At 48.4% G+C, this 22,778-nt stretch overlaps 7 protein-coding genes and 1 non-coding gene across 8 annotated transcripts; 2 read left to right on the forward strand and 6 right to left on the reverse strand.

Annotated features, from left to right (window-relative positions):
* Positions 1-431: 431 nt before the first annotated feature.
* C8Q69DRAFT_453174 (hypothetical protein) lies at positions 432-2,278 on the reverse strand. Its single transcript, XM_028629607.1, has 3 exons — positions 1,292-2,278; positions 857-1,207; positions 432-766 (listed from the first exon to the last, which is right to left on the reverse strand). Exons 1-3 carry the CDS (start codon positions 1,880-1,882, stop codon positions 659-661), a joined length of 1,050 nt encoding a protein of 349 aa, XP_028489611.1. The 5' UTR covers positions 1,883-2,278; the 3' UTR covers positions 432-658.
* A 95-nt stretch (positions 2,279-2,373) lies between these two features.
* On the reverse strand, positions 2,374-5,053 carry C8Q69DRAFT_43192 (putative ab-hydrolase associated lipase). The gene is made up of 2 exons (XM_028628496.1): positions 4,952-5,053; positions 2,374-4,810 (listed from the first exon to the last, which is right to left on the reverse strand). Exon 2 carries the CDS (start codon positions 4,631-4,633, stop codon positions 2,531-2,533), a length of 2,103 nt encoding a protein of 700 aa, XP_028489612.1. The 5' UTR covers positions 4,634-4,810; positions 4,952-5,053; the 3' UTR covers positions 2,374-2,530.
* A 779-nt stretch (positions 5,054-5,832) lies between these two features.
* C8Q69DRAFT_43163 (putative transporter) lies at positions 5,833-7,869 on the reverse strand. The gene is made up of 2 exons (XM_028628490.1): positions 6,740-7,869; positions 5,833-6,665 (listed from the first exon to the last, which is right to left on the reverse strand). The coding sequence occupies exons 1-2, from the start codon at positions 7,494-7,496 to the stop codon at positions 5,941-5,943; spliced, it is 1,482 nt and encodes a 493-aa protein (XP_028489613.1). The 5' UTR covers positions 7,497-7,869; the 3' UTR covers positions 5,833-5,940.
* Positions 7,870-12,174: 4,305 nt separating this feature from the next.
* On the forward strand, positions 12,175-13,303 carry C8Q69DRAFT_503477 (hypothetical protein; the record flags this gene model as incomplete). Its single annotated transcript, XM_028632496.1, has 3 exons — positions 12,175-12,283; positions 12,396-12,602; positions 12,714-13,303. 3 exons carry the CDS (start codon positions 12,175-12,177, stop codon positions 13,301-13,303), a joined length of 906 nt encoding a protein of 301 aa, XP_028489614.1.
* Positions 13,304-13,441: 138 nt separating this feature from the next.
* Positions 13,442-14,087, reverse strand: C8Q69DRAFT_43332 (hypothetical protein). The gene is made up of 2 exons (XM_028628510.1): positions 13,753-14,087; positions 13,442-13,695 (listed from the first exon to the last, which is right to left on the reverse strand). Exons 1-2 carry the CDS (start codon positions 13,938-13,940, stop codon positions 13,542-13,544), a joined length of 342 nt encoding a protein of 113 aa, XP_028489615.1. The 5' UTR covers positions 13,941-14,087; the 3' UTR covers positions 13,442-13,541.
* Positions 14,088-16,359: 2,272 nt separating this feature from the next.
* C8Q69DRAFT_43367 (putative oxalate decarboxylase) lies at positions 16,360-18,394 on the forward strand. The gene is made up of 8 exons (XM_028628517.1): positions 16,360-16,782; positions 16,839-16,928; positions 16,984-16,999; positions 17,050-17,221; positions 17,270-17,337; positions 17,391-17,511; positions 17,564-18,068; positions 18,127-18,394. The coding sequence occupies exons 1-8, from the start codon at positions 16,497-16,499 to the stop codon at positions 18,261-18,263; spliced, it is 1,395 nt and encodes a 464-aa protein (XP_028489616.1). The 5' UTR covers positions 16,360-16,496; the 3' UTR covers positions 18,264-18,394.
* Positions 18,395-18,644: 250 nt separating this feature from the next.
* On the reverse strand, positions 18,645-18,732 carry C8Q69DRAFT_t16. The gene has a single exon. It is a non-coding gene; the product is annotated as a tRNA-Thr (tRNA).
* Positions 18,733-19,402: 670 nt separating this feature from the next.
* C8Q69DRAFT_453202 (hypothetical protein) lies at positions 19,403-19,734 on the reverse strand. Its single transcript, XM_028629608.1, has one exon. It carries the CDS (start codon positions 19,699-19,701, stop codon positions 19,471-19,473), a length of 231 nt encoding a protein of 76 aa, XP_028489617.1. The 5' UTR covers positions 19,702-19,734; the 3' UTR covers positions 19,403-19,470.
* Positions 19,735-22,778: the final 3,044 nt, after the last annotated feature.

The following is a 22,778-nucleotide window of genomic DNA, read 5'->3' on the forward strand; positions in this document are numbered from 1 at the left end:
AATTTTTCTTGCAGGCTCTATCATTGGAGATGAATGGGACATTCGAATGGCGGCGTTTTGAGCTGAGGGAGATTTCAACCGGTGTGTCTACGCTCATTACTAGACTCCTGAAAGGGAAGTGGCCGAAGACTATGGAGAATGGGGTGGCCCGTCCATGTCCAGGCTGCTACCTGCATGGGTCAGATTCATATGTCATCTGGTTTTATTTATTGATCTGATCGTTTGAAATCAGCAGGGCTCAGGTATTTGCAGGACTGAAAAATATACGTCTGGGCCTGTTAGAATGCGATTAGTGCGGATGAGAAATCCAACTAGCTTTGGAGGCATGGCAGAGCTGATGCTGTCTGAATAGACTCTGCGTGTATAGCCAGTGATCTAGTTATTGCATCTGATGTTATAATACGCTACAATAAATTTGTCATGTTGAAAGAGTTCATGTTGTAAGCTCATTTTTTCGAAAGTATAGAGTTGATACGAAATACTCCATGACCATAATATAATATAACCTTTCCCGCTTAAAATAACTATAGAGAATACGACCAATAACCCCACCGGTGTATGCAAGCTAAATTCTATACCATGCTTGAGCATCAAAATTCCTCTCCATTGTTGCTAGTTATCTCATTTCCCCATCTTATTATTAATAGTCCCTTCATCATCAACACCGAGCGACAGATTGCTTTCGCTCCCTCCTTCCAATAACAGGCGACCAATCCTGCTTCCTCATCCATTCCTCTAAACTCGTCGTCGGACAATCTATACCAGCCTTTTCAATAACAAAAATTCACATCAGCCACAAACTCGAAATACTTCAGCAAGAAAAGAAAGACAAAAAAAATAAATAAATAAAACGAACCTCTCTAATCTCATCCACCCCCAACAATGATCCATCTCCACCATCATACCCGGGATCAGAAGAATAAAGAAACATATCTGCCAATTCCCTCGCGTATTCCTTATCAGGCAGCTCGTCAATCATAGCTTCCGGACTGACTTGCCTATAGCTCGAGGGGACGCGGGTGATTTTACTCCAGAGGCGCATGTATTCGGTCCAGCTGCACGTTGAACCTGCGGCTATGTAGCTTCTTCCCGGTGGGAGTTGGGAGATGGCGTAGACGAAGTTGCCCGTATCGGCGTTCACGTCGAGGTGAGGGATGGGGGCATCTGGAGATGTGGGGAAGCGCATTTGGATGGTTCCATCGGGGAGCTGGTATGATGTGAAGTTAGCTGTGAAGGGGGTATAGTAAATAAAAAAGCAAGGAAAGAAAAGCCAAAAAAGATATATACCAACCTTTCCAAACCACAACTCCGTGACCAACTTCCAACTCGACATGAAAAATCCCGTCTGCACACACGACATCTTCCTCGCCAACCTCGGATACTTATCTCTGACATACCGCGGAAACACATCCGCCTTTGCATCGAAATGATACAACTCGTTCAACTTCCCACCACTACATTTCTTCGCATGACTCAACGTCGAGGCAATAAACCCATTGTCATCCAAACTGTCTACCGTCCGCGCGGCCGCATCTGCAATGTTCTTCCCCTGGCGTAACTCGACGTTATATGCGTATCGCCGACATGAGATCCCCGCACTGGCTGCCCGCCGTCTGCTGTCCGGGCGGAAGAACGGCTCCCAGTAATTCGTGACGCTGAAGATGAGATTCGCTCCGGAAAAGGCACGGATGAGACTCTCGCGGTCGTCCAGGTCGGCGTGGACGATCTCGACGCCTCGAGTGGAGAGGGCTTTCGCGGTGGGCGAGGCGGGGTTACGGGTTAGGCCGCGGATGCGATAGTTGGGGTCTTGAAGGAAGCGAGCAGCAACGGAACCGCCTTGGTTGCCAGTTACGCCGATGATGACGAGGAGTTTTTTGGGCATTTTCTGTCTCGAGTCGGTCTAAGTAGAAATTTTATAGGAAATCGTTGTTTTGTGGGGGGTTTTGGGTCTTCATTGTTTTTTTGTTCGGGGGGTTTAAAAATGGGTTTTGAGCTTTGCTTTGTTGCACGAACAGATGGCGCGGTCTGAAAAAAAAAAGAAAAAAAGAAAAGTAATTAAACGGAGGGGGATCTACAAACTGCATAGTTTAACTGGTCTCTGAACTAACGAATTAGTAGGAATTTCCTTTTTGAGAATGCTCGACGGTCACCCGTCAATCATAATTACTTCCTGTTCTGGTAAAAGGTGGTGTTCGTGGTTTGTTTGTGGAACCCGAAGTGTATGCAACGGGATAGGTTCGGAGATTTAGCCAGCCACGGTATAATCTAAAAAGAAACGGGGTTGTTTGTTTCATTCTTTCTGATATGGGGTTTTATGAGTGGAATAAGACTCCAACGTAATTGATTTGTGCGGTCTACAAGTGATCTAGCATTGTTGAATCGACTCGATTTTCACTGTGATACATATTCTCATTAATGCAGCCATACAATCTAATGACAAGGAGTCATGCCATGCCATAATACAAATCATATCCAAAAGTACACAGCTATGCCAAACATGTCTATATACAAATGCGCAGATAACGGGGTATCATATCATCGGCTGAACGCCTCTCGGAATGCGGCAGCTCGCTTTTACGTCTTCTGGTACCGTTTTCCATAGAACATCTCTGACCTCCTTCCCCACCTGTTCGATCATATCCAGCGCCCAGACAACATCTAGATGCTCGTACTCGTCGATAATCTTGGCATGGACAACGTCAACGTGTGGCTCCCGACCGTTTCGAAAACGTCGTAGCAGACGACGTCCATCCACAAGATCATCGGATCCTGCGATCCAGAGAGCGAACGGGGGCACTCCAGGCCCGTACCAGGCCCCATCGGCACGTCTGTCGCCGTCACAGAGACCGTTTGCGTACCTGTCATCCTCGAGGTCTTCGCGAATTGCGTCTTCCCTCGTCGCAAGGATACATTTCTGCTTCGCGAAGCAGTCCCGGCCGAGCCACCACCGCATACTCTCCGCGCTGACATAGACCGGTGAGAACTGGAACATGCGATCGCGCAGGCCACGGTCCCAGCGGTCATCAGTCCAGCTGAAGAGATAAGAGAAAACCCTGTACCCCAGGGCGCCGTAGATGCGGGGATGGAGGACTGAATGGATGGTCATCATGAAGGGAATGAACGCGTGGATTCCAAAAAAGATGCGGAACATTGAAGGGCTGATGATCCTCATGAAGCGGAAGTACATTTTCTTGATCAATGGCCCAGCATATGCTGCTGGAGCGAGAGCGCAGAAGACAGAGATATGCTGACCGATCTCAGGTCGCTGGTCCCGCGCCAGTGCCACCAGAGTCTCTGTTGTCCCCTGAGAGTGACAGATCAACCCAAGCTTGTCGAAGCCCGTCTGGTACAGAACGCGCGATATCAACGCAGGCAAGTCGAGCACTCCCATCTGACGGATGTTCCAGGCCCACATTCGGGGATCGGCGTAAGTTAACATCGTGTGCACCGGTTCAAATCCACAGCGATTGTCGCCTAGCCACACATCATATCCCGCCTTGCAAAGGAAAAAAGACAAACTGTCATCGTCGTTCGCGCAGTACGTACCCGCTTGTTGGAGGAGACCGGGGATGAGAAGAACAGGGTATCGTCGGTTCGAAGAGTTCCTCGGGGTGTGTTTTCCTTTTTTATTCTGTTCCTGAAAGACGTCTGGGCCGCGATGTTGTCTCTCTTCTTCTGGTAGGGGCGTATACTCTTTCGGATCGTAAAGATGCCACAGGTTAATGAGGAACCCATCTTCCGTCTGCACCTTGAACTTCTCCGCATCTAGCCCGACTCTTCTCGCATAGTACGCGAGGTCGCTGATCAGCGGATCCTTCCCTCCTTCCAATGGTGGATAATCCTCCTCGCCCGTCTCCATATCATCCTCACTCTTCTTCTGTCGCAGCCTCCGCTCCCATCGCTCTGCAGCCTCCTTTCTCGCCCGCTCCCTCTGGATCTCCTCCGGATAGAACTTCCGCTCCTCATCCGGATTCCGGCCCCTCAATCGCATCCAAGTATGCCTGATTCCAGTCGGGATACTGCTCAGCAACGACCCTAGCACAATGGCCCCCAGAAACGATAATGACAAAAAGAACGAGATGACGCGAAAGGACTGACACTGGAGATTGCGCAGAAACGACGGCGGACCATAAATTGGCAGTGGAGGGAAGAGAGGATGCGTATGCGACGGCGGAGTACATGTATCAAGCCGTCCCTGCGACTCCCCCGGTCGACTGTTTGCCGCGTTTCGCTTCTCGGCCAGTAAAGTAGACGACGATGTTCGCGTTGACAACACCCTTGCTTCCCGGGGCGGCGACGGGGACGAGGACGATGAAGATGATGCAGCCGAACCAGAGTCCCTCTGCCGGCCAGTATCGACCCTTTCTCTCAATTCATTCAACCGCTCCGCTTCCTTCAATGGCACCGATGGTAATCGGCCCCCTTCGGCTGTCTCAATCACCGCATCATGGGGCGTGACGAATTTACCTTCGACAGCAGCCGTCGCATGCAGGTCATCATCGCTGCCATGTCGGACTGCAAGCTTCTCTGCCTGGCGCGCGAACTGGAGCGCCGCCTTGGGCTTATCTTCACGAGGAGACGGGGAGCGCGTGTTCGACAGCAGCTTCGATTTCGATTTCGATATGGATTCCATTTTATCTTTCTTCTGTTGAACATCAAGAGGAGCGCCTAGACCGGTCGCTTAATGATCGCATGGCAGATATGAATCGGATCGGATCGAATTGAGAGATCCAGTTATGATAGACAACGCAGAATAAGCAAGACAGACGACTAATGAGTTTATGCTAAGAAGTAACTAGCACCAGTAGCGCTTTAACGATGATTAGCGCCCGCTGTCAAAAGAATTGGGCGTCGCTATGAGGTCAAATAACGAGGCTTCAGGTCAGACCTCTAGAAAGAACGGTGAGAGTGATATAGAAGCAAAACCTTTTTCTTGTTTCGGGGAGCTCACATACAAGATAAATTATTACCTCCTACCTGGACGAAGAGCAATTATTCATTACCATAGTTAATAATCGAGATCTGAGATCAGACCCTAAACGGATCGCGATCTTCATCCTCGAACCGGGTTTTTCCCTCCCAACAAGCCCACGGGTACGCGTCACGTGGGGGCAGCCACTGACGACAAGCTGGCATTCTCGCTTTCGTCTCTCCAATGAGTTCATTCTTCTCTCTCGCTTCCCGCAACCCAGATGGACGAGAAATGATGGCATTCAACGCGAAATAAATCTAGAGAGGAAAAGAACGAACTCAATTATGATGGCCCGCAGACCCGGATGATCGAGAACCAGTGATGTGAGATCGTCAACCAGAAGACAAGGGGATTCTCCTAATGTTTCACACAGCCTCTGCGAGTTCTTTGGTTCTGGAATGCTTCTCACGAACCTTATATCCACCTTATATGCTGCTGCCTTCGATGTTTCCGGAAAGCAGACAACAATCCTACAACGTGGTGGTCGAGAAGCCTTGCGTGGCCGCCACACCCGTCTGTGGCCATGGAGCGCCAAAGCTAAAGCTTCGATGGTGTGCCAACAATACAGGTTGTCGGTGGAGCTATGATCCTGTTCTAACTATAGGGGCAGTTGTATTCTGTATATCAGGAATCATCATCCGGTTCGGTCATCCGTCGGAGGGGAGCGGATTATGTGCGTCATCTGCATTTTCTTGCACACTTAAGCACATTACGGAGTACTCGTGCCACGGTCATTTGAATTCAGTTAACTGAAAACTCATTTTTTTGGTTGAGAAGGTCCATGAAATAGGTCGTCGTAATAATAAAATGCGCTCCCGATGTCTCCAACACGGGAAGGTTCTAGCATAACTCCTATCTTGGTCTATCATGATCTCACGCTCAAAGCAAATAGACATACGCCAGCCCAACCAAAAAAAAAAAAAAAAAAAATAATACACTCGAAATCCAAAATCTGTACTGAGAACGCCTTACTCGTCCGACTTGGCAACCGTCTCCAGATGGTCGGCATGCTCCATCCGCTTCTCCTGGGCCCCAGTCTCGAGGTCAGCCAGAGTGCCACCCTTAAGATCGGCTGCGATATCGCGAACATCGCTGTAATTGACGGTGGGCACGAAGCCAGCCGACTTCCAAGCCACGGGGACCTTGGCGTAGAGCTCATCGACTTGCTCCAGGGTTAGGCCCTTGGTCTCGTAGATGCAGGTGTACACGAAGATAGCACAGATCAGACAGAAGCCACCCCAGATGAAAAAGACCTTTGATTGCAGGTTGGCATTGCCGGGGCCATCGTTGACCATGTAGGGAGTAGCGTAGGCAATGGCCCAGTTGAGGAGCCAGTTGGTGGCTGTTGTGATCGAGAGGCAGCGGGCCCGAGCCTTCAATGGGAACAGTTCACCCGTGACCACCCAAGCGACAGGACCCCAGGAGCTGGCGAAGAAAAAAATGTAGACGCAGACGAAGGCGATCAGGACCTTGTTCGCGACAACGGAGGACGTAGTAGTGCCCACAATGGCGACGATGTACTGGCAAACAAACATGCCAACCGCTCCGAAGAGAAGAAGGGGGCGACGACCCCATCTCTCCACCATCAGGAGACCGGGGAACGTCGAGACAACGTTAATGATGTTGGTAATGAGCGTGACGACGAAGGCGTTCTGGATCCCAGAATTTTGAAAGAAGGAAGTTCCGTAGTAGACTAAATTAGGTGTATGGAATGAGTAAATGCATATATATATATATATAGTGTCTTGGGTAGAAGGGGATACTCACAGATGAAGTTCACTCCAGCAAGCTGCTGCAGAGCTTGAACAGCGCAACCAGTGGCCAGGCGCTTTCCCAGACTACCATACAGGATCTCAGACCAAGAAGCTGCGCCCAGGCTCATCTCATATTCGTGGTTTGCCTGGATCTCCGTCAACTCCTGGATCAGACTAGGATCGTCGGTGTCAGTACGACGAAGACGAGCTAGAGCCTTCGCTGCATCTCCGTGTCTGTCACGCTTGATCAGGAACCGAGGGGTCTCAGGCAGGAGAAGCATTCCAATGACAAGGATTATAGCCCAGGCGAATTGTACTGCAATGGGGATTCGATAGGAGCCCGTGTCCTGGCGGTCCTTGGTGGAGTTGTTGACAATGGCGGCGAGGAGGAGACCCAAGGTGATGGCCAGCTGGTAGGAACCGACAATAGCTCCTCGAATCCATTTAGGAGACGTCTCCGACTGATACAGTGGGATGGTAGCGGAGAGCAGACCGACACCTAGACCAGCGAAGAACCTGCCTGCCACAAACAAGGGAATCGCCGTAGCAGAGACTTGCAGAATGACACCAAAGCAGAAGACGAAGGATTCGAAGATCATAGCTAGTCGACGTCCAATGCGGTCTGCAATCGCACCAGCCGCCAATGCTCCGAAAAATGTACCGGCCGACAAGAGAGACACAATCATCGAGGACTGCTGGGATGTGACGTCGGGTTGGCCGTCTGCGGGATTGATATACCCAGTGGAGAAGTGGTCCCGCCAGTATTTCATGGCCAGGATGCCACTGATTGTGCCAGTATCATATCTAGGTTATAGTCAATAAGAATTCTCAAACCACGTATCAAAAGCACCTAGCAGATGTACTACTGTACATACCCAAAGAGAACACCACCAAAAGCAACAAAGAATCCAATGGCAATAGCCGGGGCTGCAGAGCCCGTGGCATCGTCAGGCTTCTTGAACAGGAAAGGCATGATTGTATTTGATTCCTGAAGAGGAGGAAAGGAAATAAAAGACTAGATATAGTAGTCAACCAACTGCTGTCCTTCCTTGACCCAGTGGACACTCAAGGATTATGTTCCAGGGACAGCAGGATTGGGTAAAGGAGAAATAGAAAAAAGGATGGTTTCTTGAACTATTTTCATTTCCCCAAATGCAGGCAACAAGAGGGCTTTTGTATTGAAGGGCGCCATGTTTGCGGCCAACCCGCGGGGACGTGGCTGGTGACCGGATCCGGGGCCCTTCCTCTTCTGGTGAGACTAGGCTCTCTCTCTCCACGAGGATCGAGCACACTAGCCAGGCCACAGACGTATCTCAAGCGGGGATCAAGAAGATAGCACTTTACTACTTCTCGACTTAACCCGCCATGTGGGCTATAAGTTACCAGACCATAATCTTGTCTGCCACACAGCGCAGTTCTCAAGCCTTGGCAGGTTAGACTACCAACAGTCCTGCGGTGGATCTAAACCACTCGCCCTTCTACTCACGGAGGGATTTTTACACAACTCGAGGCTTCTCGAAGCTGCTCCCAGTCTTTTTCATAAGATTCTAGCCCTGGTTGATGCACGCATGGCTCCTTCAGCCTCTCTTCCATTGTCATCACCATCATCAGGTGTCACGACGGGAATGGATGATCAGAAGAAAACAGAGTTAACTGGGTCTGAATTGGGTGTATACGATATCTGCACCTGGTCCACTGAGGACTCCAGCTCGCAGCCTAGTATCAACAGTGTTTTCGGGCAGAGAGAGACGTATCATCCCCATGCTCGTGTTATTATTCCGGCAACTGTTTCGGCATCCTCGAGGATCGTAATCTGCTAAACATCTGAGAGCCAGAAATAAAAGCAGAAGAGACACTAGTCCCCGCTTGCTGGCTATGATGCTGTATGTGCCACCTCGCTCATTCAGCTTAGCCATGGGGTCAAGATCACATCTTGTTTCATACAGACGGAGCGAGACTGCAGCCACATCTACATTAGCTGAAGAGCACAGAGACGGACAGAAGTCATGGAATGCGAATACTCTCAATCCCCGGTCGAATTGACGTCAATCTCCCACGATATATCGGGCTTGTGTATCTCATTTACTCTAGTCTCCATGCTAGCCTAACTGGCCAACGCATCCCCATGGGGATCCAAAACAATCGATGGACCGTGAGTTGACAGCGCTAAAATGATGACGATGCAGCCTCATTGGGCACTGACGACGCTACATGCAAACGGCTCGTACGGCTGATAAAATCTCAGCAGATTATACTCCATTCTCTAAACACAGTATGGTTCAGGGGCCGAGAGATGAGAGATACTGTGGATCGTCGGTCGGATCCCGATGCCAGTCGGCGTAATGTCGCACTTCGGTGTTGCAATGGATCGGCAGACCGTCCCATTTCCGTGGGGCTTCGCTGCTCACCGGTTGCTCACAGCAGCAAAGAGCAACAGAATTGCAGTATCTCACACTGGATCCTGGAGCGAGGACATAAGATGGTCTGCGTGAATCCCCGCGTTCCCCGCCTGTTGCTGCGATCTGATATCATGGGGAGAATCCGGGGATAGATGTTATCTGAGCGTACGCAACATCGTTGAATCTCATCACCATCAACTGACCGACACCGGCATACTCAACCACCACTTCGACGGCGTTTTCCGTGCTCACGATGATCTTCTGGCCCGAAAATGGGGCCAGTGCAGGTCCCGCGACTCTGACTGGCCGTGACTGCCGAAATTTATCCGGCGCGCATCCTGATTGATTACTGCAATTCAGCAGTTGTTGCGGGAATGGCGTTATGATTGCCAGTGGCGTTCTGCACGGGCTCTAGTTAAAGTAGACTAATCCAAAATCTAGTCTACACAGGATTCAAGCAGCACAGAAAACCGCTCACGGACACAGGGGTTACTGCATCATGGCAACAATAATCCCTAGATTCATAGAACATTCGAGATGGAGCCGTATTTCACAGCGGTATTCAAAGATCATGGACGCTACGCAGGATACACTACAATGAAGGCACGAGATAGTCTGCCAAACTTGTCCCTGGCCGGGGGATGGATCAACGGCGGAATTGACTTCCATTGAGGCTTAAGGTATACAAAATACGAGCTCTCTTCTTGCCTCTGCCCGTGTGCCCACAGCAACGGAAAGATTTTTCAATTTGCTATGTAATAACTTCCAGAACCCACTAGCTCTGAAACCAGGGATAAACCTTGTTCTTCTTTCAATGGGCGCTTTCGGATTTCTTTTCCACGTGGGACCCAAGTCCACGTTTTCGTCTGTTCTCACATTCCAGGAGTATGATTACCACTGCCAACAATGCGAAGAAAAATGCCTTTATGTCATTGACCTATTGTTAGGATTATGTCCAATGAAGGAAGTTCCCGCATTTTCTACCATAAATCGGAATAAAAAAAGAACAAGTGTATCCAATCGCGTCTAGAACAAGCTCTTTCGTCGCGGCTAGACCCGAGCCTCTTACGCCTAGCGACAAGGGAGAGACGTCGGTGGCTGAGGATCTGGTTCGAAATCCGTCTTGGTTCTAGGAATAGTGTCTCTACACGTCCCAGACGCAGAACTCGATGAAAACGAGGATAGCCATTCCCCCACTATGTCTCTTTTGATTATTGTTTCCACTTAATTCCCTTAATTCCCATACTTTGCTTAATATAGTAGTACATACATTTGTATGTACATGTCACACCTCTACTTCCTTGCTCTGTTGAGTTCCAGAACCCGTTTCTTTGTTGTAACAGATATCTGCTCCTCCTGCATAGCATCATGATGGTAAAGCGGAGCAGACATTCTTTCGAGGAAGTTTTATGTGGACAATTACCTGTTCTTGCAATAATATCTTTCCTATTCAGTGCCATGTTCGCATTCGGCATTTATACTACTTTTAAAGATTTATGTCCACTGTCTCTATCACTTCCTTTATAATCGACCGGAGACAGTAAAAAATCACCGGTCAGTCCATTACGACAAAATCAAAGGAAGTAATGTTCTGGGATATGTCCCTCGGAAACTATATAGCCATGCACGCATATACAAATTCTCAAGATTGCTTATATATACATATCTTTCCTGATTTTGTGAGTGTGAAACAATGTTATCAATACCAACTGTGCGTACTTCTCTTGCCAAAGGGTGTTTATAGGATGTAAAAGAGTCGGCTTTAAACGTAAGCGAAGTGACTACAAGAGTGACGAGTCAACATATGCCCAATTCCGCCCCGCGGGTGCCTTCTCGCGAGGTATTCTAAATTCTCGCAAGGATATCCGCCGTCCAATCTCCATTAAGCTCTGTCAAGATACTGTTGGACACCCTTTGCTGCAGCTGTCCAATTGTCTCATAGATGCGACAGCCTTGTTTCGCTATCATGGTCCCAGATTTAACCACCGCAAATTTTGTCTGGAAGGACCCGCGCAGCTCGCTCTAATGCCTGTAGGTGGTTTAGACAAGCGGCTTGTGGCAACATACTCTTGAAAACCGAACGTACAGAATATCTCCAACCGATCCAGGGAATATGTTATTCAGGCAGACTGCTAATAAAGCAGTTGCCTGGCCGCCAGTTGATTAAGTGGCCACAGAACTTGTAGTTGAACTAAAATGCTCGGTTTCCTTAACTAAAAGACAAGATCAGCTCTGCTAACTAACCAGCCTCTACTGGTTGATCAGGACCCGGATGGGCAGCGGGCATATCGTCAGGCTTGAGAGAAGACAGTTGCCCTTAAGGACCGTAGTGCATAGCATCCAGTCTGAACATGAGAATGGCCTCCGGTACACTCATTTCTAGGTGTTGGCTGTATCCATCAGTGATCAATTACCTGTTAACATCACAAGTGGACTAACTGGCACATGTTAACACCCACGGGCACAGAAGCCCGCCAACTCGCTTAACTTTCAAAAAGGTGATTTTCATTATCGAGTCCGCAACAACTACTTATCTAGCGACTTAGTAGCACCGACGGCTTCTCATCATCTGACGATCCTCGTATTGAGCCCCTCCTTGAGGCTCGGAAGGCATAGACACCGCCTCCAATTCGTCCACAACTCCCAATTTTCTTTCTCGTGGGGGCCGTTTTTGTGTGAGCGACAACAATCAAATGCGCAGATAAGCCATTCAGATGGCCTGGAGACGTGCTCGGTCGATACGATCGCTATTTTGGCACGATGAGGCCTCCCACTTTACTTAGATTAGCACTGAGCACAGCCGTGCGAGTAGTTTCGGAAAAACGACTCGTGCTTGTTTGGCCGGAAGGATTATTCAGCTGTAGTTTCGTAGGGAGATCTTCTCTTTCTCTGCTGATTTTGTCTTCTGTTTGTTCTTCTCAGGTCTTGCATCGCGACGATTCAGTTGTCCTTTTCTGTGGAGATTGAATCGGTCGAAGTACGTACTATTCCGGGGGGATCGTACAGATTTACACCGTAGTTTGTCCATGTCGTTGTTTATTCACCCAACATGCACATCATGAAGCCTTGCACACTCGCATCCAGAGTAGCAACGACTCTGCTGATCGCTTCGAATCTGATTTCCGTCACTGTCGCGATTCAATGCTATTCGCACAACGGTCCGTGGGTCCAGTCCTCTGTTCAGGATATATTCCTTTCCGCCCCAATATTATTCCATACATATCGTCCTGTCTGATAAGACAGTTCACTGATGGGTACATCCACATGTAGGTGTCGAAGCGAACTCGTCTGAATTCTACAATGCGACGCGAGATGGTCAATTGATCGGATGCGGAACGGCCCCCACGACATGTTGCTTGGAGAATGAATACTGCGACATCGACCTCCTCTGTCATGATAGAACTGATGGAGGAGTTTCAAGACAGTATTGTTCGGATCCGTCCTGGCCACCAGATGCCTGTTCGGCATTATGTCCTGGTATGTGTTATAATAATCCCTTCTAGACCTTGGTGTTCCCTCCGTAGAACGGAGCAAATGGAAAGCCATATCAGTTTTATCAAACAATCTATGCTGACTGTTGATACACAGACTACGGCGCAGCTGGAGTAGCTCTGACACAATGCGACGATGCTGGAACAAAATTCTGTTGCGGTCCAGATAACACCGCATGCTGCGACGCAGGCAACTACACGCAAATCAACCAGAAGGGACAAATCATCGCAATCGGAACAAGCACTATTCAAACCTCGTCTACGAGCACCACAACGGCATCCTCATCTTCAACAAATCCGGCATCTACTGCAGCAACTACGACCGCAAGCTCAGCAGCAGCAACGCGGGCCACGGCCTCGTCAACCTCAGCATCTAACAGCGCGTCATCGTCAGCTACAAAGCTCGGCGCAGGCCTGGGTGTCGGACTCGGTGTCCCTTTCATCATTGCACTCGGCCTTGCGGTGTACTTCTGGAAAAGGTCATCGCAGAATAAGAAAGGCACATCTGCAGCCGCAGCTGCTGCAGGAGCGGAGGATCCGATGCAGCACACTCCCGCCGCGGGAGGCTTATACAGATATTCCGGGTCTCCGGATAACAAAAAGGACACACGCGAGGAACAACAGATGCTGATGAATGTAGAGAGGAGGGAGTTGCAGGGGTCGAATGCGGCTCATGAGTTGCCGTGATGATTGTTGAGGTGCTATAAAGCCAAATAAGGCGACCTGAACAGAAAATAATGAATACTACATATAATACTACCAGTCAAATATTTGAAATATATACTAATCTAAGTACTAGTTATCTTCCTGTTCTGAATAATGAATCAATAAGATTCAAAGTCGCCACTTAATTGGCAGATGAGCTGTTGACATCTAGCTGAATTATCGTGATATGAGCCGCAGTAACTAGTTATGCCACGATTTTCTAATAGGAATCAGCATTGAGGCGCACCACGCCATTCCTATTATGAAATGGGCCCAGAAAGCAGTATGTATTTGGATATATCAGATGTTCGTGGATACCCCAATGGATATAACGTCCAGAGCAATTGCCCTGAGTACCACAGGTTGTTTTGCGACTAGGCTATGTGTTCCATCAGCACTGGAGCTGTAAAAAATTCTGCGGGAAGACTTACGTGCTCAAATCAGTCTTGTCTTTCTCGGCCATGCTGACCGACAGCGAGATGTCGGTAGTTCCAACCATGAGATTCTGCGAGTTGGGGGATAATGCGTCACAGAAAAATCTGACGGACTTTCTAGATGCCGTGGGAGTTGTGGGAAGCTCTTCTCCAACTGAGACCAGTTTGGTCCAGACCTGAGTCATTCGTCTCTGTATTCTCAACTTGAATTCCGATATAGATCTGGATAGACCTCGGGATAATCTTGGACCATATGTTGTTCCAGTCCACGGCCCCTTGATACAGAATCGGCAAATAGGTCGTAAGCTTCCGACGGGATAACGAAGTGCTCTTCTGGTTTCATGTCAAAATAGTTCTTGATATTTGCCACATCTTCAGGGTCAAAAGCAGTTCCATGTGCCTTGGCATCTCCAGCAATTTTGCTTCCATAATGGAAGTCGGTTTGTACTTGCTCCGTCGGACTTGTTCGAATAGGCCCGTATGGTCGAACGTCTTCCGGGAGGCGTGATAGTCCGCGAGGGCTTACTTTTTGACTTATTACCGGTGCTTGGCAGTTACGAACATCGTTCTGAGGAGCGACGCGCCTTTTGGCATCTTCGAGTGTGGATTCATGGCCATCGGACGGATCGGCCTGAGGTGATTAGACACGGTATCAGGACAGCGATTAAACAGCACAGATACGTTAATTGCTAGCAAATCCCCTTTTTCTTCCCAGCTTATCTTCTCGTGCGTATATTAGAATGATACACTTGTGTATATCCGGTCTGGATGTGAGTAAATAGGAGCCGATTGAACTCCTTCCCCTGTTAAATTCGGCTGTCATAGCTCAGAAACAAGTACCAGTGGTAAACTGGGGAGCAACACTCGACCATACCAGAAACCTCTATATCGGGCATTTCCTGCTTCTGGGCTGCAGCTACTCGCCCAGGGAAAGTATATAAATAAAACACAACCAATTATAAAACTGCCGGACTTCCGTCTTCTACCGTAGAATATGCGCTAGAAGCGGCGTGGGGGAAGCCTTACAACTCCTCTCAGAGTCCCATGGAAAGCAACATCCTGATAGCATGGTTAGCAGTCAAGCTTCTCCCCAATTTTTCAGAACCAGTCAGATAAGTGCCCACTCTCCACATGCAGAACTAGTGTTCAGCCCTACATGTGATCTAACTTGCATGAGGGGATGTATGTATGTATGTATGTACATACAAAACAACGCTTCCAAGATGCGAGATTATTGAGATCTCTCCGGGGGCATATGCAATCTCAACGCGACGTTATCTTGCTACCTCGATGTCCGTCCGAACCTGGCCCGCTGTCGTCTTAACCTCGCGGTATGAATTACGATAATAATAGCTAGGCTAACTGGTAGCTACTCTCTTTAGTATCACCACACACTCAAGATGGCAACGACCAACTCCTTAAGTCGCTTTCTATCAAACCTTGGCTTCGTCGCTAATCGTCTACTCTAAATCTTCTTTTCTGGACCATGGTATGGATTTATGCGAAGCGCGTCTATGGCAACTGACACTGCAACTACAGTAATTACACTCCCCAGCTCGGGCACTTAGTCGGCTCCCAGAAATAATCGGCATTTAGACCGAGCTCGGTCTCCACCATAAACAGAACCAAGGGATATCATCTTGATGAAGCAGTCGTGCGTGGCAAGTTCGACATTAAATCAGCACCGACAAAAAGATTGTCACTCGACTGACCTCTTGTTGAAGACTGGTAAGCCAGCGACCGTGTGAACAAGATGCTTATGTGCTATAGATAGACGTGTCCAGATTGTCATCTTGCGCCATACTTGTCTCGGCTCACGCGAAGTAACCAAGTAAACCAACAGACCAGGGAGAACGATGGACTTTCGGCCGAAATAGCAGAGAAGAGTATGGACATGGATAGGCTGCTCTGGTCACAATGCGCCCCTCCCTAATAATAATAACTAGGGTGATGGTTATCAGGCGTCGTAACGGCCATCTATCCCTATAAGGTCTAGGATCAACGGTCCGCACATTAAGCCATCCGGATCCTCGTGATCTCCACTAAATAAACAGTTTCCAGCAATGATAATCGAAGACGCTCGTAGTCTTCTTTGAACTAACTGTTCCCCGCTGGAGTACAACCCTTGCGCTGAAGGAAACTTGAAACCAAGACTTAACACTAGATACCTATCGTACAAGGATGTCATATGATAGCTCTTGATATCTTTCACGTACGGTAAAAACCAAGTCAGCTACGGATAGTATCTGCAAGTTTCAATCGCACAGCACAATCTCCCTGCCGAATGTCGCCTGAAAGATGGACCATGAGAGGGCAAGGAAGTACCGCATTGGAAGAACTACCATTGGAATGCTGCGTACTCTGTACACTGTAGATCCATCCGGTACCGGATCTCGTCATATTGGTTATCTCTACGGAGTAGATCAAGCAGATGGAGTTCACGTTAGTGTCCCGATAGCTCTACTCCGCAATACTCCGTACAGGATAGCTAATCCCAATCACTTCGCAGAGAAACTTCCTACCCCTTGTCACCGAGATGGTCGTCTACAACGGGGAAAGTGTCGTGAGGAGAAACTGGGTCAACGCCATGGCCAACATCACTTGATTATTTCTCTCCTGTCGTTTCAGGGCCATAAAAGGAAGCGACGATCCTGCTTTTTCTTCTGAATAATCGCGCTCCCAAGTCTCTCGCATTGCGATTCCAGCCATTGTTCCCAAGGCCACAAGTTTACTCGTCCATAATGAGAATCGACGCCTTCCTGTCAGTCTCCGCGCTGCTTGCTACTCTCCAAGGCGTCAATGGAGCGCCTACGGGAACTGGGACCAATCCCCCATTGAGAGGTTCGGAGAATCTACTTGGTTACTCCCCGTCGAATACTCTCAATGATGAGAACACGGATAATATCCAATACACACCGGTTCCCGGACAGAACGAGGATGCGAAGGTCGCTCCTTACTTGGACTTTGAAAACAGCGAGAACCCACAGCCGATTCGCGGTGACACAGGAGGGACAGATCCTGGTCCCCGTAAGTACAGATAGCCAAATAGTATTGTTGTAGAACAGACTGACATGTCTCTACAGGGAACTACTACTACGACAGGATCAACAGCGACAAGTTGGCGCCTCCGGGGACTGACAATGGGGCGACCATTAACGCGATGTGGCCGATGGGTAAGTACCAATTGCTTCAAACTAGGTATAGACTAAGCTAATGCGCGTTTTATAGGTCTCAGTCACAACAGGTGAGCAGTCATGCCAATATTAAGTGTTATAAACTAAAAAAGAGACGCAGACTCGGCATTAAGGGTTCCGGCTGGGCCCGCCAGCAGAACATCAATGCGATGCCAGATGCAACGAAGATGGCCGGTGTAGATATGAGGCTGGAAGCTGGAGCGTACAGAGAGCTCCATTGGCATGTGGCTGCGGAATGGTCCCTCGTTCTGAATGGATCTGTCCGAATCCAGGTTCGTTCACCCTCTTCTCGCGTATTTATCTAGAGCTAACTATGCTAGGCCGTTAACGAGAACGGTGAAACCTTTGTGGATGATGTCGGTGCTGGCGATGTATGGTTCTTCCCACCGTAGGTAGCCTGTCGTCACCGGTTTTGCTAGGTCATCTCTAACTTTCTCTCAGCGGCGTACCTCACTCTATCCAAGCTCTTGACAATGGGACGGAATTCCTCCTTGTCTTCGACGACGGCTCTTTCTCGGAAGACAACACGTTCCTTGCCTCGGAAGTTTTCCTTCACCAGCCTGTACGAAACACTCCGTGGTAAACCAACTAATGCAGTGCTAACCCTTCCTTAGAAAGAGGTACTAGCGAAAGACCTAGATCTCCCTATTTCGGCCTTTGACAACCTTCCCGGAGATGAACTCTACATCTTCCCTGGGACCCCCGCTCCTAAGGATATCCAGGAGCAGAACGTGACGAACTCTGCAGGCGTCATCCCGCAGTCCCAGTCTTACTCCTATCACTTTTCGGAACAGCCAGCGCACGAAGTTGCCGGTGGTAGCGTCAAGATCATCGACCCTCTGACCTTCCCCATCGCCTCCAGTTTCTCCGCGGCCATTGTGACGGTCAAGCCAGGCGCGATGCGTGAAATTCACTGGCACCCAACCAGTGACGAGTGGACTTTCTTCATCTCTGGCCAAGGTCGTGCGACGCTCTTCACTGCTCCTGACCAAGCAACCACGTTCGACTACCATGGGGGAGATGTTGGCTACTTCCCCCAGTCCAACAGTCACTACATCGAGAACACGGGCAGCGAAGACCTCGTCTTCTTGGAGGTGCTGCAGGCGGACCAATTCACTGGTGAGTTACCGATATCTCCTTCATCCTTTTCACCAGCACCTGCTAATGGCTTTGGTAGATATCTCGTTAGGCCAGTGGATCGGAAATGTCCCCAAGCAGATCGTTTCCGACACCTTGAGATTGAGCAACGAGAGTCTGAACAGCCTCAAGAAGGAGAAGCAGTATGTCGTTTCAGGCAAGTACCCATCTTCGTAATGGGACCAGCCTTCTGTCTATGGGAGGAGCCTTATCCATTACGTCCGTTCGCTGTTCCTGTAGATAAGGACTGTATTGTGTTGTGATAGTCTAGTTAACTGTTGAGGTTTCTCAATATGGTACGGACTATTATCTCCGTCCGGAGGAATTGATACTTAAGGTTGGACTAGTAGGAGTCAATCAAATCGCGCTACAAAAACTGCAGCTTCAAGTATAATATCTACCAAGCCTCTTCCCGTGTAAATTCAAATAGATCCACGAATTAAAAATGAAAATAGAAATGCAGCGAGGTTCTAATCTGAAGAAAAACTAGATAGATGGATAATGTAAGTCGTGGCAAATTCCGCAGGAAAAATAAAGGTACGGGCAAAAAAATGAAGCTGCGCAAGGGGAGAGTCGAACTCCCGACCTTCTCATAATCGTACCATTTAATACGAGTGAGACATAATAACCACTATACTACTCGCGCTAGGCTTCATGCCGACAATTTCCAGCTTCTGACTTATTAGATTTTCTCATAGCTGATAAATAGTCTGCGAGTAAGTTATTTCTTTATTTTTGGGCTAAATAATAGAGAGGAGATGGTTATTCATTGCATAATACATACTTATGTAAATAATTTTCTTAGGGTAAAATAAATAGACTCGCATGTGTTTCTCCAAGGCGGGACGTTTTGAATCCGGTACTCGCTCTCATCGATTATGATGCCGAATTTCGCCAACAGACAGGATATGGATAGCGAGAAATCAACGCCCTTGGGCTCTCCGCACCGTGACCCCGCAAAGGTCTCCAAGACTGGCTCATGCGAGTCTCCCCATGTAGTATTTTCTGGCAAATTTTCCGGACTACATAGCAGGTTTGGCGGTTCCAGCCGTGTTTATTATATACGATTTTGGCAGGTCATTATTGTCTATACAGTACAATACTCCAGATCTGTCCAACACAACATAATGGGCATGCAGCAGCTGTGATAGCAGACAACAACATGAGCCACTGCGGAGTAAGTAGCAGGGATAAGTCTCTGTTGTCTCTCTTCTGTCACTCAGGGTATGCTACAGACGACGGTGGATGTTCGCTATCGCTCGGACTTGCGCTACAAGCTGGCATACTTGTATTTATGTATTATATTCATTAGCTTGCTCGTATAATAAATACAGCTATTCTATGCATGCACACCCAGCTCATCATTTGTCAATCTGCAAGCTGATCAAATGAAAGTATTTTTGTGATCCATGCACGTCATTCTCCATGGTCCTCCGGATGAGAAATTGGTCCCATTCCGTCGGCGCGGGATGGTGGCTTTGAATGCGAGTGCTGGATCAAAGAAACTGCACCAGACAATGTCCTCGAAAGCAATGTCGTAGAGTCCTGCGATCCGCTGCGGAGTGAGGATCCCCAACTGTTTGATTCTCTCATATGTAGCTTTGTCTTCGAACATGACGTCCAGAGTGATCTCAAATGGACCTGCGTTGTTGGAGCGGATGACCCTGGCTATATGTCCGAGAGTACAGGGCTGTTGCTCATGATATATTCGTACTTTGGCCCGTGACTAGCTCGCGTATCTAGACGACTCCCGAGAACTCTATTGCTTCTTTTTGGACATTGGTCTTGTGAAGCGAGGACCTGTGAATTCCCGGGTGTAGTTAATGTATGTATGTACATGCAAGCCTCCCTCTTGACGGGTTTCTCCCACGCATTTCTAGCTCCACCCACAGAGATAAATAGGCTGAGCTAGTTGCTAGAGAATTCAAGCTCAGCCAGCTTCGCTCCAGAGTTAATTTTCCCACTTCCAGCATGGCATTTAGGCTGTCTTTGCTGTCGGAGATCCAGGCAGACCAACAAGGAGTTCTCCTTTTTGGTCGACTGGCAGAAAGCCATTAATACCTGAACTACTGGTAATGGCGAGGTTCGGTTCATCTCTATATCTAACGAGGAAGAACGACCTCGATACAGAATCCATTAGCACACGGGGAGTTTCGTGCACTTAGCTTAGATGCATTTTCAGTATTGCAATACCCAGACACCGTATTCCTCAATCTTCCTCCTAATCGAGACAAATTCGATCCAAAATACAATCCTGTCGGAAAGTCCTTTTGGCGCCGTATTGATCGAGAAGGGGGACCAAACCTGACAAGATGTTCAGGAAGATTTGGAATGCTCTCTGTCGTATCCATCATAACATGAGACAGAGACCCCAAGCATTCCAAGAAGTAAAATGACAGCAGAAGTAAGGAAAGCAAAGGCCGAGACGTGCGGACCTAAAGCCTATACCGAACGTGGAAGCTCTCATCTCTCGCGCCCCTGACTCCGAATCTTTTTCTTCTCCAGGCAACATCTCTTCTCTGCAGGCTGGTTCTGTTATGTTTTTTTCTTCGTCAACTTTAACTTCAAGGATAACTTTGGTAAGTCAACTCCCCCTAGGCATATATGACCAATCTGGAAGAACGTTATTTTGTCAGCAGTTCTCCTTTTTTACCTGTTTGTATATATTTTGCGCGCTTTATATATCTGAATTCGCATGCTGATAAATTGTAGTTACATGACTATATCACTGTCGCTTTTCTCCTTTATAGAGCCTATACTGAGTATAGAGGAGCTCTTGCCTAATATCCCGGCCGGCATCCAGGTAATTGTTTGCCTGTGACTATATTGAGCAAGTTCCGTGTGCTCCTGCCCCTGTTGTGGTTATTGCTCCAATTTATAAGTAGGAGAGTGGTGAACTTGGCCTACGTTAACTCGGGGATGCCCCGGTCTATCTCGTCAATGGGAAACGGGTTGACAAGAACCCCTGGGAGGATGAATCAGTACCCAATATCGGCACAAATGATGATTTAAAGGAAAATGCGGCATTTAGCGGAACTATATATCTATCATCGACAGTCATCTCGGCAACAAGATACCCCATGCATTTGATCGGGGAGATAGTATGCATACTCCTTGGCTCTACGAAACACACTGGGGACTTTGAAATAGTAGTGCCAAATGGATATCGCGATCGAGCCCGGGCTCAGTTGGTTCGCAATCCGCACTTTTTTTTGGAAGCAGCAGGATGCTGCGAAGTTATCGGATCAAGCTCGACGACGGCAATTACACCGTGGACATTTTGGAGCCACCCCAGATCAGCCATACTTACTATCGACGGCTGCAGAGTTTTGGGCCCATCTCTTTTGCTGCTGTATAAGCGGGTTTTGTATGAGGAGAGGTTTTCTCTTGAACTTAGCCAATTCGGTTTTTTTCTTTTCTCAGGCCTTTTAGGTGCTGGGGTCTCTGAATGGTTTTGCTCCTTACTACGCAATCAAGAAAGTAAGAACGCCTGCTTGCCATCACATATCACACTTTCTAAGTTGGCGCTCCCCGGAGCTGAGTAGTTCAACACTCCTCAGGGTTTCGATTGTTCCGCAGGGCTCATTAAACAAGCTTCACTTGTGACCTTCGAAGCTTGGCTAGATGACAGCTATATCGACTGCAGAGGCCGCATTGTCCTAGACTCCCAAAATCTCAGAATCATTCTCGATATCGGAGACCAAGGTCCGGACAAGCCCAGTGCTCAGATAATATTCAGTCTCGAAAACTGCCGGGTCAATATGGGAATTGAGACCCAGGGCGATCCCCGCTACGGGCAGGTTCAGACTGCTTGCACGCGAAGGCCACGGCTATTTGATAGTTTCGATAAGACAGAGCTCTGGGTTGTTGAGATGCGAGGTCCTCCACTTCGGACTGGGAAAAGCTGGGAACTCGAAGAAAAGTTCAGACAGCCCTGGGACGAAATATACGAAGCGGCCTTGGATAATGGGGCCCAAATGGTTATCTGCAAGGCATACAACCCTAGACACGAGTTAAGGCGAGAGGAGATGTCGGAGCCTGCCTACACAGAGATAAATAGGCTGAGCTTGTTGCTAGAGAATTCAAGCTCAGCGAGCTTCCCTCCAGAAGAGATCCAGTCTTGGCAAACGAACAAACCAAGACGTGAGAAAGGTTTATGATGCCAAGGATCTTGGTTTCTCTTTTCTTTTCTTTTCTTCTTTTGAAAATACCTGGGCCGGCAGGAGGACAACGTGGAGACCAACGATGATGAGATTATGGAGATAGCTGAGGGAGAGTGAAAAGTCCTTGTGGAGATATTACCATGGTTAAAAGTGGCCTCTTAACCAAAGCTGCTAGCCATATTTGTACATGTACCTAACTAGGTACCTAAGTATGTGTATCCCGTGGCGTTTATCAATATGTTAAACGGTGTTAGGCTATGACGCCGATGTGGTGTGGTAGCTATGTATACTGGTGACAATTCCCGCGGGTCAGATAGTCGAATCCACGTCCGCGTGGTGTATAGGTAGATAAGACTCGTTATTAATGAAACCATTTCACAGATCCTTGCTAAGTGCTCCTACAAGATTATAGCTTGGTGGGTGCCGATTCCAGAATAATCATACAAATTACATGGTAGGGCATCAAAGCGGCGGCTCGCTGCTGACACCGTAAATGGCCTCCAATGCGGTCATTTGCAGCCAATCCCAC

The sequence above is a fragment of the Paecilomyces variotii genome (genome assembly GCF_004022145.1).
Source record: "Paecilomyces variotii strain CBS 101075 chromosome Unknown C8Q69scaffold_1, whole genome shotgun sequence".
Taxonomy (NCBI): domain Eukaryota; kingdom Fungi; phylum Ascomycota; class Eurotiomycetes; order Eurotiales; family Thermoascaceae; genus Paecilomyces; species Paecilomyces variotii.

What these genes read in the sequence shown, in the direction of transcription:
- C8Q69DRAFT_43332 (XM_028628510.1), bottom strand. Translation starts at nt 13,940, where the DNA reads ATGACTCAGGTCTGGACCAAACTGGTCTCAGTTGGAGAAGAGCTTCCC. An exon ending in GACAAGACTGATTTGAGCAC is followed by an intron (nt 13,696 to 13,752) that starts GTAAGTCTTCCC and finishes CACATAGCCTAG; the next exon opens with TCGCAAAACAACCTGTGGTA.
- C8Q69DRAFT_43163 (XM_028628490.1), bottom strand. Translation starts at nt 7,496, where the DNA reads ATGAAATACTGGCGGGACCACTTCTCCACTGGGTATATCAATCCCGCA. An exon ending in TGCTGGAGTGAACTTCATCT is followed by an intron (nt 6,666 to 6,739) that starts GTGAGTATCCCC and finishes CACCTAATTTAG; the next exon opens with TCTACTACGGAACTTCCTTC.
- C8Q69DRAFT_453202 (XM_028629608.1), bottom strand. Translation starts at nt 19,701, where the DNA reads ATGTTCGAAGACAAAGCTACATATGAGAGAATCAAACAGTTGGGGATC.
- C8Q69DRAFT_43367 (XM_028628517.1), top strand. Translation starts at nt 16,497, where the DNA reads ATGAGAATCGACGCCTTCCTGTCAGTCTCCGCGCTGCTTGCTACTCTC. An exon ending in AAGTTTTCCTTCACCAGCCT is followed by an intron (nt 17,512 to 17,563) that starts GTACGAAACACT and finishes ACCCTTCCTTAG; the next exon opens with AAAGAGGTACTAGCGAAAGA. An exon ending in GCAGGCGGACCAATTCACTG is followed by an intron (nt 18,069 to 18,126) that starts GTGAGTTACCGA and finishes TGGCTTTGGTAG; the next exon opens with ATATCTCGTTAGGCCAGTGG.
- C8Q69DRAFT_43192 (XM_028628496.1), bottom strand. Translation starts at nt 4,633, where the DNA reads ATGGAATCCATATCGAAATCGAAATCGAAGCTGCTGTCGAACACGCGC.
- C8Q69DRAFT_453174 (XM_028629607.1), bottom strand. Translation starts at nt 1,882, where the DNA reads ATGCCCAAAAAACTCCTCGTCATCATCGGCGTAACTGGCAACCAAGGC. An exon ending in CGGAGTTGTGGTTTGGAAAG is followed by an intron (nt 1,208 to 1,291) that starts GTTGGTATATAT and finishes ACATCATACCAG; the next exon opens with CTCCCCGATGGAACCATCCA. An exon ending in GGGTGGATGAGATTAGAGAG is followed by an intron (nt 767 to 856) that starts GTTCGTTTTATT and finishes GTTATTGAAAAG; the next exon opens with GCTGGTATAGATTGTCCGAC.